A 20,138-nucleotide genomic window follows, 5' to 3' on the forward strand; every position below is an offset into this window, starting at 1 on the left:
GAATTTAATTTTGTTAACATGTTTTGTCTTGTCTCCCCCTTCTAGACTGCGAGCCCGCTGTTGGGTGGGGACCGCTGCCTACCTGTGCTTCTCAAGCGCTTAGTGCAGTGCTCTGCATGCACAGTGAGCGCTCAATAAATAACGATTGAATGAATGAATTTAATTTTGTTAATATGTTTTGTCTTGTCTCCCCCTTCTAGACTGCGAGCCCGCTGTTGGGTAGGGGCCGTCTCTATACGTTGCCAACCTGTACTTCCCAAGCGCTTAGTCCAGTGCTCTGCACACACGGTGAGCGCTCAATAAATACGATTGAATGAGTGAATTTAATTTTGTTAATATGTTTCATTGTCTGTCTCCCCCTTCTAGACTGCGAGCCCGCTGTTGGGTGGGGACCGTTGTCTACCTGTGCTTCCCAAGCGCTTAGTGCAGTGCTCTGCACACACGGTGAGCGCTCAATAAATACGATTGAATGAATGAATTTAATTTTGTTAATATGTTTTGTCTTGTCTCCCCCTTCTAGACTGCGAGCCCGCTGTTGGGTAGGGGCCGTCTCTATACGTTGCCAACCTGTACTTCCCAAGCGCTTAGTCCAGTGCTCTGCACACACGGTGAGCGCTCAATAAATACGATTGAATGAATGAATTTAATTTTGTTAATATGTTTTGTCTTGTCTCCCCCTTCTAGACTGCGAGCCCGCTGTTGGGTAGGGGCCGTCTGTATACGTTGCCAACCTGTACTTCCCAAGCGCTTAGTCCAGTGCTCTGCACACACGGTGAGCGCTCAATAAATACGATTGAATGAATGAATTTAATTTTGTTAATATGTTTCGTTGTGTGTCTCCCCCTTCTCGACTGCGAGCCCGCTGTTGGGTGGGGACCGCTGCCTACCTGTGCTTCCCAAGCGCTTAGTGCAGTGCTCTGCATGCACAGTGAGCGCTCAATAAATAACGATTGAATGAATGAATTTAATTTTGTTAATATGTTTTGTCTTGTCTCCCCCTTCTAGACTGCGAGCCCGCTGTTGGGTAGGGGCCGTCTCTATACGTTGCCAACCTGTACTTCCCAAGCGCTTAGTCCAGTGCTCTGCACACACGGTGAGCGCTCAATAAATACGATTGAATGAATGAATTTAATTTTGTTAATATGTTTTGTCTTGTCTCCCCCTTCTAGACTGCGAGCCCGCTGTTGGGTGGGGACCGTTGTCTACCGTACTTCCCAAGCGCTTAGTCCAGTGCTCTGCACACACGGTGAGCGCTCAATAAATACGATTGAATGAATGAATTTAATTTTGTTAATATGTTTTGTCTTGTCTCCCCCTTCTAGACTGCGAGCCCGCTGTTGGGTGGGGGCCGTCTCTATACGTTGCCAACCTGTACTTCCCAAGCGCTTAGTCCAGTGCTCTGCACACACGGTGAGCGCTCAATAAATACGATTGAGTGAATGAATGTAATTTGGTGAATATGTTTCGTTGTCTGTCTCTCCCTTCTAGACTGCGAGCCCGCTGTTGGGTGGGGACCGTTGTCTACCGTACTTCCCAAGCGCTTAGTCCAGCGCTCTGCACACACGGTGAGCGCTCAATAAATACGATTGAATGAATGAATTTAGTTTTGTTAACATGTTTTGTCTTGTCTCCCCCTTCTAGACTGCGAGCCTGCTGTTGGGTAGGGACCGTCTCTACACGTTGCCAACCTGTTACTTCCCAAGCGCTTAGTCCAGCGCTCTGCACACACGGTGAGCGCTCAATAAATACGATTGAATGAATGGATTTAATTTTGTTAACATGTTTTGTCTTGTCTCCCCCTTCTAGACTGCGAGCCCGCTGTTGGGCGGGGGCCGTCTCTATACGTTGCCAACCTGTACCTCCCAAGCGCTTAGTCCAGCGCTCTGCACACAGTAAGCGCTCAATAAATACGATTGAGTGAATGAATTTAATTTTGTTAATGTTTTGTTGTGTGTCTCCCCCTTCTCGACTGCGAGCCCGCCGTTGGGTGGGGACCGCTGCCTACCTGTGCTTCCCAAGCGCTTAGTCCAGTGCACGCACAGTGAGCGCTCAATAAAGACGATTGAATGAATGAATGATTGAATGAATGATTGCATGAATGAATGAATGAATGAAGGAAGGAAGGAAGGAGGGGCAGAGGAAGCCACGAGGAGGGAGGAGGAGGAGGGGCCGCCCCATCCCGCCCCATCCCGCCCCTGTTGGCTACTCCCGCGGGTCGTGCGGGTCCCGTTGTATGAGTCAGGCGTTTCCCGGGGGTCTGGGGCGCCCGCCGCCCCCCGGCCATGGACAAGGGACCGGGCGGAGGCGGCGGAGGGGGAGACGGAGGAGGAGGAGGGGGGAGGAAGAAGCCCGGGGGCGGCAGCGCCAGCAGCAGCAGCCGGAGCAGCAGCAGCAGCAGCCGGGCCACCTCGGCCGGCTCGTCCCCGTCCTGCTCCTCCTCCTCCGCCGCCGCCGCGGGCCGGGGGGTCCCGGGGGTCCCGGGGACCCCGGGAGTCCGCCCGCCCGGGGAGCCCGTCCTGGAGGGCGTGCTCAGCAAGTACACCAACCTCCTCCAGGGATGGCAGAACAGGTACACCCCAACCGCCCACCGGACCCCCCCGGGACCCTCGCCTGCGCGGGATGCTGCCGAGACCCCCGAGGCCCCCAGGGCGCATGCGCGGGCTGCTCCCGGGGGGTCCCGTCCCCGAGGCCCCCAGGGCGCCCCATCCCCGGACCCCCGGGACCTCCAGGGCGCGTGCGCGGGCTCCTGCCGGGGTGTCCCACCCCCAGACCCCCGGGGCCCCCAGGGCGTCCCGTCCCCCGACCCCCGAGGCCCCCAGGGCGCGTGCGCCTGCGCTGCCGGGGGGTCCCGTCCCCGGACCCCTGAGGGCCCCCCAGGGCGTCCCGTCCCCGGACCCCCGAGGCCCCCAGGGCGCGTGCGCGGGATGTTGCCGGGGGGTGTCCCGTCCCCGGACCCCCGGGACCTCCAGAGCGCGTGCGCGGGCTCCTGCCGGGGTGTCCCGACCCCCGAGGCCCCCAGGGCGTCCCATCCCCGGACCCCCGAGGCCCCCCGGGCGCGTGCGCGGGATGCTGCCGGGGTGCCCCGTCCCCGGACCTCCGGGACCTCCAGGGCGCGTGCGCGGGCTCCTGCCGGGGGGTCCCATCCCCGGACCCCCGAGGCCACCCCAGGGCGTCCCGTCCCCGGACCCCCGGGACCTCCAGGGCGCGTGCACGGGATGCTGCCTTTCGGGGTGTCCCGTCCCCGGACCCCCGAGGCCCCCAGGGCGCGTGCGCGTGCGCTTCCGGGGGGTCCCATCCCCGGACCCCTGAGGCCCCCCCCAGGGCGTCCCGTTCCCGGACCCCCGAGGCCCCCAGGGCGCGTGCGCGGGATGCTGCCGGGGATGTCCCGTCCCCGGACCCCCGGGACCTCCAGAGCGCGTGCGCGGGCTCCTGCCGGGGTGTCCCGACCCCCGAGGCCCCCCCAGGGCGTCCCGTCGCCGGACCCCCGAGGCCCCCGGGGCGCGTGCGCGGGATGCTGCCGGGGTGCCCCGTTGCCGGACCTCCGGGACCTCCAGGGCGCGTGCGCGGGCTCCTGCCGGGGGGTCCCATCCCCGGACCCCCGAGGCCACCCCAGGGCGTCCCGTCCCCGGACCCCCGGGACCTCCAGGGCGCGTGCGCGGGATGCTGCCTTTCGGGGTGTCCCGTCCCCGGACCCCCGAGGCCCCCAGGGCGCGTGCGCGTGCGCTGCCGGGGGGTCCCATCCCCGGACCCCCGAGGCCCCCCCCAGGGCGTCCTGTCGCCGGACCCCCGAGGCCCCCAGGGCGCGTGCGCGGGATGCTGCCGGGGATGTCCCGTCCCCGGACCTCCGGGACCTCCAGGGCGCGTGCGCGGGCTGCCGCCGGAGTGTCCCGTCCCGGACCCCCGAGGCCCCCAGGGCGTCCCACCCCTGGACCCCCGAGTCCCCCAGGGCGCGTGCGCGGGATGCCCCTGGGGTGTCCCACCCCGAGGCCCCCAGAGCGTCCCATCCCCGGACCCCCGAGGCCCCCAGGGCGCGTGCGCGGGCTGCCGCCGGGGTGTCCCGCCCCCCGGGGTCCCCAGGGCGTCCCATCCCTGGGACCCCCAGGGCGCGTGCGCGGGATGCCGCCGGGGCGTCCCGTCCCCGGACCCCCGAGGCCCCCAGGGCGTCCCATCCCCGGACCCCCGAGGCCCCCAGGGCGCGTGCGCGGGATGCTGCCGGGGGTGTCCCGTCTCCGGACCCCTGGGACCCCCAGGGCGCGTGCGCGGGCTCCTGCCGGGGAGTCCCATCCCCCGACCCCCGAGGCCCCCAGGGCGCCCCATCCCCGGACCCCCGAGGCCCCCAGGGCGCGTGCGCGGGATGCTGCCGGGGTGCCCCGTCCCCGGACCCCCGGGACCTCCAGGGCGCTTGCGCGGGATGCTGCCTTTCGGGGTGTCCCGTCCCCTCGAGGCCCCCAGGGCGTCCCACCCCCGGATCCCCGAGGCCCCCAGGGCGCGTGCGCGTGCGCTGCCGGGGGGTCCCGTCCCCGGACCCCCGAGGCCCCCCCAGGGCGTCCCGTCCCCGGACCCCCGAGGCCCCCAGGGCGCGTGCGCGGGCTCTTGTCGGGGGTGCCCCGTCCCCGGACCCCCGGGACCTCCAGGGCGCGTGCGCGGGATGCTGCCTGCCGGGGTGGCCCACCCCCGGACCCCCAGGGCGTCCCATCCCCGGACCCTCGGGACCCCCCAGGGCGCGTGCGCGGGCTGCCGCCGGGCTGTCCCTTCCCCGGACCCCCGAGGCCCCCAGGGCGTCCCATCCCCGGACCCCCGAGGCCCCCAGGGCGCGTGCGCGGGATGTTGCCGGGGTGTCCCGTCCCCGGACCCCCGGGACCTCCAGAGCGCGTGCGCGGGCTCCTGCCGGGGTGTCCCGTCCCCCGACCCCCAGGGCGCCCCATCCCCGGACCCCCGAGGCCCCCAGGGCGCGTGCGCGGGATGCTGCCGGGGTGTCCTGTCCCCGGACCCCCGGGACTTCCAGGGCGCGTGCGCGGGCTTCTGCTGGGGGGTGTGTGTGTGTGTGTGTGTGTCCCACCCCCAGGGCGTCCCACCCCCAGGGCGTCCCATCCCCGGACCCCTGAGGACGCCAGGGCGCGTGCGCGGGATGCTCCCGGGGTGTCCCACCCCCGAGACCTCCAGGGCGTCCCATCCCCGGACCGCCGAGGCCCCCAGGGTGCGTACGCGGGAGCCGGGGTGTCCCGTCCCCGGACCCCCGAGGTCCCTTAGGCGCGTGCGCGGGCTGTTGCCGGGGTGCCCCACCCCCAGGCCGTCCCATCCTCGGACCCCCGAGGTCCCCAGGGCGCGTGCGCGGGCTGCCGCCGGGATGTCCCGTCCCCGGACCCCCGGGATCTCCAGGGCGTCCCATCCCCGAGGCCCCCAGGGCGCGTGCGCTGGCTGCTGCCGGGATGTCCCATCCCCCGGACCCCTGGGACCCCCAGGGCGCGTGCGCGGGCTGCTCCCGGGGTGTCCCACCCCCAGACCCCCGAGACCCCCAGGGCGTCCCATCCCCGGACCCCCGAGGCCCCCAGGGCGCGTGCGCGGGATGTTGCCGGGGTGCCCCGTCCCCGGACCCCCGGGACCCCCAGGGCGCGTGCGCGGGTTGCTGCCGGGGTGTCCCACCCCCAGACCCCCGAGGCCCCCAGGGCGTCCCATCCCCGGACCCCCGAGGCCCCCAGGGCGCGTGCGCGGGCTCTTGTCGGGGTGCCCCATCCCCGGACCCCCAAGGCCCGCAGGGCGCATGCGCGGGCTGCCGTTGCTGGGGGGTGTCCCGTCCCCGGAACCCCGAGACCCCCAGGGCGCATGCGCGGGCTGCTGCTGGGGGGAGGGGGGTGCCCCGTTCTCGGACCCCCGGGATCCCCAGGGCGCATGCGCGGGCTGCTGGCCCTTTGGGTGTTTGTGTGAGTGAGTGAGTGGGAGCCTGTTGTTGGGTAGGGATCGTCTCTATCCGTTGTCGATTTGTCCTTCCCAAGCGCTTAGTCCAGTGCTGTGCACGCAGTAAGCACCCTATAAATACGATTGAATGAAGCAGCTTGGCTCAGTGGAAAAGAGCCCAGTTTTGGAGTCAGAGGTCATGGGTTCAAATCCCTGCCCCGCCAATTGTCAGCTGTGTGACTTTGGGCAAGTCACTTCACTTCTCTGGGCCTCAGTTACCTCATCTGGAAAATGGGGATTAAGACTGTGAGTCCCCCGAGGGACAACCTGATTGCCTTGTAACCTCCCCTGCGCTTAGAACAGTGCTTTGCACAGAGTAAGCGCTTAATAAATGCCATTATTATTATTAATGAATGTGTGTGTGTGTGTGTGTGTGTGTGTGTGTTCCGGGGGGGGGGGGAGAGATGGGTCATTACCCCTCCTGCATGCCATGCCCCTCTTGCCCCCCACTTCCAGGCATTGCCCAGGAGGGCGAGGGCACCAACCCCGGGGGAACGTCTTGCCCATCCCTTCAACTGAACTCTGGAAGGAGGATGGTGTTAGCTCGTCCCTGGTTGATAATGCTTGGAAAAGTCATCGCTTCCTAGAAATCTGCCAGTCCAACATTATTAAAAAAAAAAAAAAGTTTTGATGAGAAAAATTGCCTCTTCCCCCTCCTTTATCATCCTCGGGGCACTTGGGGTGAAAAACAGGCCCTAAAAGGGATTCTGTGATGAGAAAAATTGCCTCTTGCCCCTCCTTTCTCATCCTCGGGGCACTTGGGGTGAAAAACAGGCCCTAAAAGGGATTCTGTGATGAGAAAAATTGCCTCTTCCCCCTCCTTTCTCATCCTCGGGGCACGTGGGGTGAAAAACAGGCCCTAAAAGGGATTCTGTGATGAGAAAAATTGCCTCTTCCCCCTCCTTTCTCATCCTCGGGGCACTTGGGGTGAAAAACAGGCCCTGAAAGGGATTCTGTGATGAGAAAAATTGCCTCTTCCCCCTCCTTTCTCATCCTCGGGGCACTTGGGGTGAAAAACAGGCCCTAAAAGGGATTCTGTGATGAGAAAAATTGCCTCTTCCCCCTCCTTTCTCATCCTCGGGGCACGTGGGGTGAAAAACAGGCCCTAAAAGGGATTCTGTGATGAGAAAAATTGCCTCTTCCCCTTCCTTTCTTATTCTCGGGGCACTTGGGGTGAAAAACAGGCCCTAAAAGGGATTCTGTCATGCCCTGCCAGGTTTCCACTCTATACGATTGATTCCACTCAATAAATACGATTGATTGATAGATTGATTTCCACCTCTTTGAGATTCCATTCTTCTGCCCCGGAATTTGCGTGCCAGGTTCCCCCATCCCGCAATCCATCGCCCACATGTTGGGAATCGCTTGGCCAGATCTGGGCGTGTGGAGGAGAGACATAGGCAGAGGTGATGATGTTCAAAGTTCTGCCCGCCGTAGTTGTGGTGAGAGAGGAATGGGGGCTAGAATTTACTTTTAAACTTGAGTTAACAATCACCAAAAGTCAACTAATGCTGTTGAAAGGAACCCAGAGTCCTCACTGATAGGTATAAACAGAGTGGATGTGGTAGTTTACGCGGTTATGGTGGTTTTCAGTCCTGCTCTGAAGAGTCGGTCACCTTGGGATCCCCTATTGCTCTATCTTAGGTTTGAATTAGAAATTTAGAGATAAGCATTCGTTGAGCTATTAAATCTTCTCTGGATAAAAATGGGGCTGCTACTTCTGTCCTGAATGCCTGGTTATCTGTACTATTGATATCCTTAGCTTGTTTTGAACCTTTCTGGTGACTTTTTATTTTTTTAATGATATCTGTCAAGCACTTACTATGTACCAGGCACTACACTACACAAGCTAATCGGGTTGGACGCAGTCTCTGTCCCACATGGAGCTCCCTGGCTTAACCCCCGTTTTACGGAGGAGGTAACTGAGGCACAGAGAAGTGAAGCCACTTACCCAAGGTTATACAGCAGATGTGGTGGAGCTGGGATGAGAAGCCAGGTCCTTCTGAGTCCCTGGCTCATGGTCTATCTATAGGCTGTGCTGCTTCTCCATCTTTTGGGTAAGAAACGTATCTACCAACTCCATTATAATACATATAATATAATTATTTTATATATATATATATATAATATGACTCCATTATAATGTATTCTTCCAAGCACTTAGTACAGTGCTGTGCACACAGTAAGCACTCAATAAATTCAATTGATTGGCTATGAGACTGCAAGGCAAAAGAAACTTCCTTGTGGACGATGCTGGCTTCTGAAATTTGAGCACTGCATTGCCTTGCTTGCTGACAGGATAACTTTTAAAAATTCTGTGATTACCAAAAGATCATTCAAACCTTCTTGCCTCTGGGGAGAGATCTGCTGTCACGTTAGCGGGTGTTATAGTTTCACCTATTTCTTTCTTTTTTTATTCCTCGAAAGTATTCTTGCCTCTCTAACCACTTCCACTATTCCCCGCCCCGCCCCCCCCCCCCCAATAAATCAGATTGAGTGGAAACTTCACAAGTTGGTTTTTTTATAAATCATACTTACTCTAAGTAATTGGTCCAGTGATTAAATCTGATTTCAGCTGATGGCAGTTTGATTTTCTAAGTGCTGTTTTAATGACACTTCATCAGTTATAGCATTTTGCTTCTATTTTATGTGATCATATTTTAGTCTTTTTAAGCAGCTTATGATGCTCGTAGAGCTCTTTAGTAGACTTGCCTGTTTGGGAACAATGCAATACGCTATTTGCACTGCATAATAAAGGGATTGATTCTTTTAGGGGGATTTTCTAAAAATTAGAGCGACTCATGCTTTTGGGTAACATTAAAAGTAGAGCTCTTTAGTAGACTTGCTTGTTTGGGAACAATGCAATACGCTATTTGCACTGCATAATAAAGGGATTGATTCTTTTAGGGGGATTTTCTAAAAATTAGAGCGACTCATGCTTTTGGGTAACATTAAAATACATTTCAATCCACTAGATGTGATGGAGAGAGTAGAGGGAAGATTTGGAAAAAAAGCAAGGGACTCTTATTACAGGCTACCTGTGTTTGGTAGTACAGGATTGAGCAGATTTTAGTTCTGGATTTTCATCTTTACTTGCTCTTTGCTTCCATTTGATTTTCTGAAAGGGATCACAATTTATCAAGTCTAAAATTCATTCTGGGCTTAGTTAGGATGATTAAAGTCGAACTGTCATGGTTTTATGATGCCTTCCAGACTAGTATTCTCCAACATGGAGCTAGGAGGAACTGGTAAAAAATCCTTTTTGTGATTCAGCTCATTCCTCCTCCCCCCTGGTTCTCTGTCTCCTTTCACACTGGTGCACATTGGTGGGAAGGTAATTTGGGCTGATGGTCGTGGGTGGCTGAGAAAGAAAGGAAAGGAAGAAAGACAGATCAGGAAAGGACAACCTGGAGGGGGAACAAATAATGAACTGATGATTTTTCAGAGGTGGACTGCTCATCCAATTCAGAAGTAGGTAGCATTATGTAAATCTCTTGAAACCCCTCAACTCTTTCATATCCTGAGTGTGGTTTCTGGGAAAATCAGAGTGATGCTCCTTGATCCAAATATCCTGATGTAATTACCCGCTCCACTCTCTTGTATCAATGGAAAGAGCACGGGCTTGGGAGTCAGAGGTCATGGGTTCAAATCCCAGCTCTGCCAATTGTCAGCTGTGTGACTTTGGGCAAGTCACTTAACTTCTCTGTGCCTCAGTTACCTCATTTGTAAAATGAGGATGAAGACAGCCCCACGTGGGACAATCTAATCACCCAGCCCTTAGAATGGTGCTTTGCACATAGTAAGTGCATCACCAATCAACCTACGCATCAGGCAGAAACTCCTCACCCTGGGCTTCAAGGCTGTCCATCACCTCGCCCCCTCCTACCTCACCTCCCTTCTCTCCTTCTCCAGCCCAGCCCGCATCCTCCGGTCCTCTGCCGCTAATCCCCTCACCGTGCCTCGTTCTCTCCTGTCCTGCCGTCGACCCCCGGCCCACGTCCTCCCCCTGGCTTGGAATGCCCTCCCTTTGCCCATCCGCCAAGCTAGCTCTCTTCCTCCCTTTAAAGCCCTATGGAGAGCTCACCTCCTCCAGGAGGCCTTCCCAGACTGAGCCCCCTGTTTCCTCTCCCCCTCCTCCCCCCTCCCCCCGCCTTACCTCCTTCCCCTCCCCACAGCACCTGTATATATGTTTGTACATATTTATTACTCTATTTTACTTGTACATATTTCTTCTATTTATTTTGTTAATATGTTTTGTTTTATTGTCTGTCTCCCCCTTTAAGATTGTGAGCCCACTGTTGGGTAGGGACTGTCTCTATATGTTGCCAACTTGTACTTTCCAAGCACTTAGTACAGTGCTCTGCACACAGTAAGTGCTCAATAAATACGATTGATTGATTGACTGATAAAAAATCCAACCCCAAGCTAACACAACCAACACAAAAAACTCCCAACAGCTACCTTCAAGTATTGCTCTCCAATTTGATTGGGTTTAATGGATAGAGAATTCTTTATGAAGCTGTGGGAGTTTAATACATATTCACTTGGACTTGAAATTCCTTTTTGCTGCAATCAGACTGCCTTTGAGGCCTAGATTAGGGCCCAGTGATATTTATTTGTATTCATGTCTGTCTCCCCCTCTAGTCTGTAAGCTCATTGTGGGCAGGGAATGTATTTGTTATATTGTGTATTCTACTCTCCCAAGTACCTAATACAGTGCTGTGCACACAGTAAGCGCTCAAAAAACACGATTGACTGACTCGGAAACATTATGCCCCATGACCACAGACTGCTCCCATTGGGAGAACCATTGTGATGTTCCTTGGTTCAAATATTCCGATGAAGTTGCCTGCCTCATTCTCTTGTATGAAAATATTAATTTTGAAAGTGATCTCTTTCATGATGAAGAGCTGTGGAACTCTCCTTATTGCAGGCTGCCAGTGTATTGTAGTATGCTATTGAGTGGGTTTCAAGTCTGGGTTTTGATCTTTGCTTGCTCTGTCTCCTCCTGGCAGAGGAAATCCCTGTCTCCCATTAATCGTTGGTATCTGAGCAACGGGTCCAACTTCAGACGGTAAGTACAGTAAGCCAGACAGTCCCAGAAGCGGTGTGTACTATTGGAAAGAGCATAGGACTGGAAATCAGGAGACTGCCATTAAAACTTGGGCAAGCTGCTTAACTTCTCTGTGCCTCAGTTTCCTCATCTATAGAATGGAGATGAAATGCCTGTTCTCTCCCCCTTAGACTGTGAGCTCCAGTTGGGATAGGGATTGTGTCCCAACTGATCATAGAGCCCATTGTTGGGTAGGGACCGTCTCTATATGTTGACGACTTGTACTTCCCAAGTGCTTAGTACAGTGTTCTGCACACAGTAAGTGCTCAATAAATATGGTTGAATTATATCCACTCTAGTGTTTAGTTCAGTGCTCATCACGTAGCAAGCACTTCTCTCCCCCTTAGACTGTGAGCTCCAGTTGGGACGGAGACTGTGTCCTAACTGATCTTATTATATCCACTCTGGCATTTAGTTCAGTGCTCAGTGCATAGTAAGTGCTTAACAAATACCGCAATTACTATTACAGTGATGTTGCTGCCATTCTCCAGGTTGGCAATGGGACAGAAGTGATCCACTAGCAGGGTGAAAATTGAGCAACTCGGGGTGGCAACGACATGGAGGTGGGAGCGGCAGAATGAGGCACTTTGCAAAAAATATCACATCTTGTGCATGTGCATGGGGCAGTTTAAGGCCCTTTCCCACTTTTGCATTCCCCCGGCTGGAAGAGACCCCAAAGTCACTTTTGAAGAGGGCCAGGATGCCCAGGCAAGTCCTTGGGTTTTTTTTTTTTTTTAATGGTATTTGTTTAGAGTTTACTGTGTGCCAAGCACTTTCTAAGCTTGAGAAGAGAAGCAGAGAATCATCGTGGCTCAGTGGAAAGAGCCCAGGCTTTAGAGTCAGAGGTCATGGGTTCAAATCCCAGCTCCGCCAATTGTCAGCTGTGTGACTTCGGGCAAGTCGCTTCTCTGGGCCTCAGTTACCTCATCTGTAAAATGAGGATTAAGACAGTGAGCCCCTCATGGGACAACCTGATCACCTTGTAACCTCCCCAGTGCTTAGAACAGTGCTTTGCACATAGTAAGCACTTAATACATGTCATTATTATTATTATTATTATTAAGCTTTGGAGTAGAGACAAGATAATCAGGTTGGACACAGTCCATTTCCCTCATAGGGCTCACAGTCTTAATCCCTATTTTATGGAGGCGATAACTGAGGCCCAGGAAATTGAAGTGACTTGCCCAAGGTCACACAGCAGACAGATGGCGGAGTCAGGATTAGAACGCCATGACCTTCTGAGTCCCGGGCCCGTGCTCTTTCTAATAGGCCATGGTGCTTCCAAACCATCAGGAATTTTCTCTGTCCGGGGATGGGGCAGCCTGTAGAAGTCACCCACAGGGACCCTTAAGGTTTAGCTCCCACAGTCAACCTTCACCACCCCTCGACTTTGTCAAATGAGCTCTTCTTTAAAGCAAGTGGAGTCTGCTGTGTGACTCTGAGCCCCATGTGGGACAGTCCCTGTGTCCAACCCAATTACTTTGTATTTACTCCAGTGCTTTGAACATTGCTTGGCACATAGTAAGTGCTTAACAAACACCTCTATTATTATCCACTCTCCCAGGCTGCTCCTGGGGCAGAGGCTGCTAGCTCAGACAGATCTCAAGCTTTCCTCCCTGCTTGGGTTCCCTCACTGTCCTAATAGCAAATGGATGACCAGGTGAGTGCAGGAATAAGCTTCTCATTTTAAAACGTGCATTTAAGGGGTAGTGTTTTTCCATAGGTTACAAGTGGAAACTAACCCTAGCCTTCAGGGTTTCCAAAGAGTTTCTGAAGCTCTCTGGACATTCTTGAGAGGTCTTAGAGATGGCTAGGTGGAGGTCAGCTTGGCAACCCACCTTTCGTTTAACCTTGCTCTGTTCCTGCTAGTCCTGCTTTGGTCTTTCTGGACCAAAAGAAGTCACATTTACTCTCCGAAGCCTCAGGATCCCACTTCTTGGCTTTTACTTCTGTGTGATTTTTCCCTAGTTTCTTGAGCTGGCTATCACGCTCCCCCTTCCATCTGACTGATTCTCCCTGATTATCCAGGTCAGTGATTGGCATCAGGTGCAAATTGTCTCCTGGATTTGGGTTCCTCTGCCCTTTGGCACAAGGGCAATCGAATAATAATAATAATAGTGATGGCATTTATTAAGCGCTTACTATGTGCAAAGCACTGTTCTAAGCACTTGGGTGGTTACAAGGTGATCAGGTTGTCCCACGTGAGGCTCACAGTCTTAATCCCCATTTTACAGATGAGGTAACTGAGGCCCAGAGAAGTTAAGTGACTTGCCCAAAGTCACACAGCTGACAAGTGGTGGAGTTGGGATTTGAACCCATGACCTCTGACTCCAAAGCCCGGGCTCTTTCCACTGAACCATGCTGCTTCTCTGGCCCTGTAAATGAGCTTTACTTTTGGAAAACTATTCCCAGGATATTTTATGTGAGATTTCCAGGATATTTTATGTCTTAATAGGCCTCCACATATTATTTTTCTCATGGCTATCTTCCTTTCATTCCCAAATTATACTTCAGTTCCCAGGATTTTTCTTTGGGTTTTTTTTTCTCCTTTCCTCTTCTCACACTCCAGGTAAAGGGTCAAATTAGGTGATTATCACTCTGAGGTGCTGACAAGTGGTGAAGACAGACAGAAGTGGAGTGGGATCCTCAGGGAAACAAAATATCTGACGTCGGTCTCCTGAGCAGTATTCACCCAGAATGGCAAAGGGCCAGAAAAGGTGCCCTGATATATCTTCAGTGAATTGTAGTTATTGAGTACCAACTACATGCAGAGCACTGCACTAAGCACTTGGGAGAGTGCAGTATTCTCTGTACCTCAGCTACCTTTTCTGTAAAATGGGGATCCACAGAATCCGTAAGACCGTGAGCCCCATGTGGGACATAGACTGTGTCCAATGTGATTAGCTTGCACTTACCCCAGTACTTAGTACAGTGCCTGGCACATAGTAAGCACTTAACAAATAACGAAAAAAAAGGAAGGAGCTTTAGAGTCTTAAGAACCAAGCATACAAGAGATTCTCCCTGACGCTCCTGCACGTGAATACGTCTCCATAAGCAGCTCCGCGTGAGGTACACTTTCATCAGCATCCTCGAGGTCATATGGAAAGATCTCATTAAAATAAGAACACAGAGAGTCCCTTTAAAGAACTATATCAATTTGAAACAAGGAATGAAGCATAGAGCAACAAATTAAGGAAGTTATGCCTGTACCCAATCTAATTAGTGACCTTTCCCCGAAGGATTGAGTATGTGTATTTAATCGAGAAGCAGTATGACGTAGTGAATAGAGCTTGGGCTTGGGTGCCGGCTCCACCACTTGTCTGCTGTGTGAATTTGGGCAAGTCACTGTGTCTCTTACCTCATCTGTAAAATGGGGGTTAAAACTTAGCCCCATGTGGGACAAGGCCTGTGTCTAACCTGATTGGCTTAGATATATCCCAGCACTTAGTATATTGCCTGGCACATAGTAAGTGCTTAACAAATAGCATAATCAATCAAATGTATCTATCGAATGCTTACTATGTGCAGAGCACATGCACTAAGCACTTGGGAGAATACAGCAACGCCTCCTAGACTGTGAGCCCATTGTTGGGTAGGGATTGTCTCTATTTGTTGCTGAATTGTACTTTCCAAGCACTTAGTATAGTGCTCTGCACACAGTAAGCGCTCAATAAATATGATTGAATGAATGAACATTAACAGACACATTCCTGCTCATAAAAAAAAAAATTCTCTCCCATTCCATCTACTAGCAGTATGGTTTGTTTATTGTCTGTGTGTTTCTCTTATACTAAGAAAATTACTGTGCGATTGAAGGCAGGCAGCAAACCATGTCTTGTTATTTTCCCTTAACACTGGTGTCTGTGCCATGCAAGTTTAGTTGGGAAAAGTTCTAGTCGAAGATAAAGAGCCGATGTGCTGTAGGATGAATTCATCAAGTCTAAACACCAAGCCAACCTTGTTCACTTCAAGTTTATCCTTTCCTGCCTTAACTTTGCCCTCTCCTTTGCCAGGCAAAACTATTTCTCCTCCCTTATTGACACCCTTGCCCATCATCCCCGTCAGCTCTTCCGTACATTCAACTCCCTTCTCAGGCCCCTTGTTCCTCCCCCTCCTCCATCCCTCACCCCCAATGATCTGGCCTCCTACTTCATTAGTAAAATTAACTCCATCAGGTTGGAGCTCTCCAAAGTCACTCCTCCCCTTTCTCCAACCCCCCCACTCTCAACCCTCTCCACTATCCTATCCTTCCCAGCAGTGTCTTCAGATGAGATCGCCTCCCTCCTCTCAAGCGCTACTCCATCCACCTGTGCTTCAGACCCCATTCCCCCTCATCTTATCAAATCTCGCACCCCTTCCCTCCTTAACTTCCTTCTTCAATCGCTCACTCTCCACTGGTTCCTTCCCCTCCGCCTTCAAACATGCCCACGTCTCCCTATCCTAAAAAAAAACCCCTCTCTTGACCCCACCTCCCCTTCTAGTTATCTCCCTATCTCCCTCCTATCCTTCCTTTCCAAACTCTTAGAATGAGTCGTCTACACCCGCTGCCTCGAATTCCTCAACGCCAACTCTCTCGTTGACCCCCTCCAATCTGGCTTCCGTCCCCTATACTCCACCGAAACTGCCCCTCAAAGGTCACCGATGACCTCTTTCTTGCCAAATCCAACAGCTCCTACTCTATCCTAATCCTCGTCAACCTCTCAGCTGCCTTCGACACTGTGGACCACCTCCTTCTCCTCAACACACCATCCAACCTTGGCTTCACGGACTCTGTCCTCTCCTGGTTTCTCCTCTTATCTCTCCGGCCATTCATTCTCAGTCTCCTTTGCGGGCTCTTCCTCCCCGTCCCATCCCCTTACTGTAGGGGTTCCCCAAGGGTCAGTTCTTGGTCCCCTTCTGCTCTCTATCTATACTCACTCTCTTGGTGAACTCATTCGCTCCAACAGCTTCAACTATCATCTCTACGCTGATGACACCCAAATCTACATCTCTGCCCCTGCTCTCTTTCCCTCCCTTCAGGCTTATGTCTCCTCCTACCTTCAGGACATCTCCACCTGGATGTCTGCCCGCCATCTAACACTCAGTATGTCCAAGACTGAACTCCTTATCTTCCTTCCCAAACCCTGCCCTCGCCCTGACTTTCCCATCACTGTAGACAGCACTACCATCCTTCCCGTCTCACAAGCCCGCAACCTTGGTGTCATCGTCGACTCTGCACTCTCGTTCACCCCTCACATCCAATCCGTCACCAAAACCTGCCAGTCTCACCTCCGCAACATTGCCAAGATCCGCCCTTTCCTCTCCATCCAAACCACTACCTTGCTCGTTCAATCTCTCATCCTATCCCGACTGGATTACTGCATCAGTCTTCTTTCTGATCTCCCATCTTGTCTCTCCCCACTTCAGTCTATACTTCACTCTGCTGCCTGGATCATCTTTGTGCAGAAACGCTCTGAGCAAGTTACTCCCCTCCTCAAAAATCTCCAGTGGCTGCCTGTCAACCTACGAATCAAGCAAAAACTCCTCACTCTTGGCTTCAAGGCTGTCCATCACCTCTCACCCTTCTACCTCACCTCCCTTCTCTCCTTCTACAGCCCAGCCCGCATCCTCCGCTCCTCTGCCACTAACCTCCACACTGTACCTCGTTCTCTCCTGTCCCTCCTTCGACCCCCGGCCCACATCCTTCCCCTGGCCTGGAATGCCCTCCCTCTGCACATCTGCCAAGCTAGCTCTTCCTCCCTTCAAAGCCCTACTGAGAGCTCACCTCCTCCAGGAGGCCTTCCCAGAATGAGCCCCCTTTTTCCTCTCCTCCTCCCCATCCCCCCTGCCCTACCTCCTTCCCCTCCCCACAGCACTTATATATATATTTGTATAGATTTATTACTCTATTTTATTTGTACATGTTCGCTATTCTATTTTGTTAATGATGTACATATAGCTTTAATTTTATTTGCTCTGACGATTTTGGTACCTGTCTACATGTTTTGTTGTCTGTCTCCCCCTTCTAGACTGTGAGCCCGTTGTTGGGTAGGGACTGTCTCTGTATGTTGCCGACTTGTATTTCCCAAGCGCTTAGTACAGTGCTCTGCACACAGTAAGCACTCAATAAATACGATTGAATGAATGAATCAATTTTTCTTTTTGATTAACTTGCCCTAGAAGCATTTTCCATTTCATCTGGAGTGTCCCTCAATAAAACACACTTCCAAAATTGCACAGTAGAATGTTTGCCATTTAACAAGTCACAGTAACTAGGCTCTCTTTTCAGTGATGAGGCTTTGCTGCAGGCATGTGTGCGTCCGTCAGACCAGAATACTTCTTGATAAGATCCATGGAAGGGTTCCCCCTGGCCCCATTTTCTTTCTTTCCTTCCATGCCTGTACCGTTTCCATAGTGACAGGCACCTTTCTGTTGGAAGACACGGATTGTTATGATACCAGCCATGGTTTAATAGGAGGGAGAGTCTTGCTGTGATAGGGCCAGGGCAACAAAGCTGAGTAGGAGGATACTGGAAATAAAAAGTAACAGGAAATAATGCAAGGGCTAATCCATGTCACTGACAAGTAAATCCAACCCTCCTCTCTCAGCTTTCAGGATTTGGCACTGTTTATTTTAGTGGACCTAACTGGCCTTTTCCCTTAAATGCGGATGAACAGCTCATTTTGATTGCATGTCATCAGAAGAGTGTTTTTCATACTAGTTATTGAAAGGTTTCCTGTTCTTCAGAACAAGCAACTGACTTTTTTGGTTCCGTTGTTGGGCAGTTGCTCAGATGCTCCCTCCGACCAGCAGCTCCCTCCCCCTCCATATCTAAAGGACCGCTACTCTCCCCACCTTTCAACTGAAAGCTTTACTAAAATTACAGTCTCCTCCAAGGCGCCTTTTCTGAGAGAGACCTCATTTCCCTTCTCCCCTCTGCTTAGCCTTTGCTCTTAGCTGTGTACCCCTTAAGCCCCACACATTTATGTACAAATTCTTATCCCATCCTATTTCTCCTCTCTGATTTATTTTAAAGCCTGTCTACGCCTGCAGCTCCTTGCAGGCAGATATCATCTACCAGTTCTGTTGCACTGTAACCATCCCAAGTGCCTAGTACAATAATAATAATAATGACATTTATTAAGCATTTACTATGTGCAAAGCACTGTTCTAAGTGCCGGGGAAGTTACAAGGTGATCAGGCTGTCCCACGGGGGGCTCACAGTCTTAATCCCCATTTTACAGATGAGGTAACTGAGGCACAGAGAAGTTTGCCCAAAGTCACACAGCTGACAAGTGGCGGAGCCGGGAGTTGAACCCGTGACCGCTGACTCCAAAGCCCGTGCTTTTTCCACTGAGCCACGCTGCTTCTCTATGCTCTCCTCATTTATGCTCAATAAATACCATTGATTGATTTAGTTGTAGACCAAGCGGTTGAGCAGTAAGGGTCATTATATTTGTTGGAGAAGGGGGGTGGGTGTTAAAAGTGCAGTCCTTTCCTCTTGTGCAACCACTTTTCTGACTACAGGCCGGCCACGGCAGTTAGTACGGTTGGTTTACGCACACTGCTGGTCTCAGGGCTGTGGAGTTCCAAGAAGGTTTTAACCAGCATCTGCAGCTGGAATGAGATGTTACAAGGACAAGGAGTTGTTACAGATGGAATGAGATGCATGAGATAATAATAATAATAGCATTTATTAAGCGCTTACTATGTGCAAAGCACTGTTCTAAGCGCCGGAAAGGTTACAAGGTGATCAGGCTGTCCCACGGGGGGCTCACAGTTTTTAATCCCCATTTTCCAGACGAGGTAACTGAGGCCCAGAGAAGTGAAGTGACTTGCCTAGAGTCACACAGCTGACAATTGGTGGAGCCGGGGTTTGAACCCATGACCTCTGACTCCAAAGCCCGTGCTGTTTCCACTGAGCCACTCTGCTTCCCTATGAGATGTCTCTATATGTTGCCAACTTGTACTTCCCAAGCGCTTAGTACAGTGCTCTGCACACAGTAAGCGCTCAATAAATGCGATTGATTGATTGAGATGAGCTGAGGCGGGAGCACCTGGGTCTTCCTCTGGCCCTTGGGCTGGATATCAGCTAATTGGCGGAATTGTGCCCATCCCTGCCGTAGAGAAGAGAGTCAGGGGAACGTCAAACGGAAGACTGATTGAAAGCGGGAATGCTTGGAAGGATCAACTGGAATGATTGTCCTGGCAGTTCTTCCGATGGCTTTAGAGAAGCAGCGTGGCCTAGAAAGAGCATGGGTCCAGGAGCCAGAGGGCCCGGGTTCTAAGTACGGCTTTGTCCTTTACCTGCCGTATGACCTTGGCCAAGTCACTTTACTTCTGTAGGCCTCAATTCCCTCATCGGCACAGTGGGGATTCAATACCTGTACTCCCTCCTACTTGGACTGTGAGCCTTCTGTGGGAACTGATTATCTCATATCTCCCCCAGTGCTTAGTACAGTGCTTGGCACATAGTAAGCACTTAACAAATACCACTATTATCATATTATTATAAGTGATCCTGGCTCCTGGTTGATAATGGAGGCTGGAGAATGAATGAATGAGTCAATCAGTTGCATTTATTGACTGTTTACTATGTGCAGGGCACTGTACTAATCTCTTGGGAGAGTACAATCTAACAGAGTTGGAAGACATTCCTTAAATGCAAGGAGCTTATAGCCTAGAGGGGGAGACAGACATAGAAATAAAGAAATTATTGATATGCACATAAGTGCTGTGGGGCTGAATGGGATGGTGAATAAAGGGTGCAGTGGTGCATCTTGGCAAGGATAAGAATAAAATAATAATAATGATGGTATTTGTTGAGTGCTTACAATGTGCCAGGCACTGTACTAAGCACTGGGGTGGATACAAGGAAATTGGGTTAGACACAGTCCCTGTCCCATGTGAGGCCCACAGTCTCGATCCCCCTTTTACAGATGAGGTACCTGAGGCACAGAGAAGTGAGGTGACTTGCCCAAGATCACGCAGCAGACAAGTCGAGGAGCCGGGATTAGAGCCCATGACCTTCTGACTCCCGGGCCAATGCTCTATCCTCTGCTATGCTGCTTCTCTAAATAAACACTGAATA

The 20,138-nt window shown here is 52.7% G+C and overlaps 1 protein-coding gene across 1 annotated transcript in view; it reads left to right on the forward strand.

The window, feature by feature from the left end:
* Positions 1 to 2,282: 2,282 nt before the first annotated feature.
* The window catches only part of OSBPL10 (oxysterol binding protein like 10), a 246,816-nt gene continuing 228,960 nt past the window's right edge, over positions 2,283 to 20,138 (forward strand). The window contains exon 1 of the mRNA XM_038761397.1: positions 2,283 to 2,569. Within this exon, the coding sequence (XP_038617325.1) occupies positions 2,283 to 2,569 (287 nt within the window). The remainder of the gene's footprint in view (positions 2,570 to 20,138) is intronic.

The sequence above is a fragment of the Tachyglossus aculeatus genome, chromosome 2 (genome assembly GCF_015852505.1).
Source record: "Tachyglossus aculeatus isolate mTacAcu1 chromosome 2, mTacAcu1.pri, whole genome shotgun sequence".
NCBI lineage: Eukaryota > Metazoa > Chordata > Mammalia > Monotremata > Tachyglossidae > Tachyglossus > Tachyglossus aculeatus.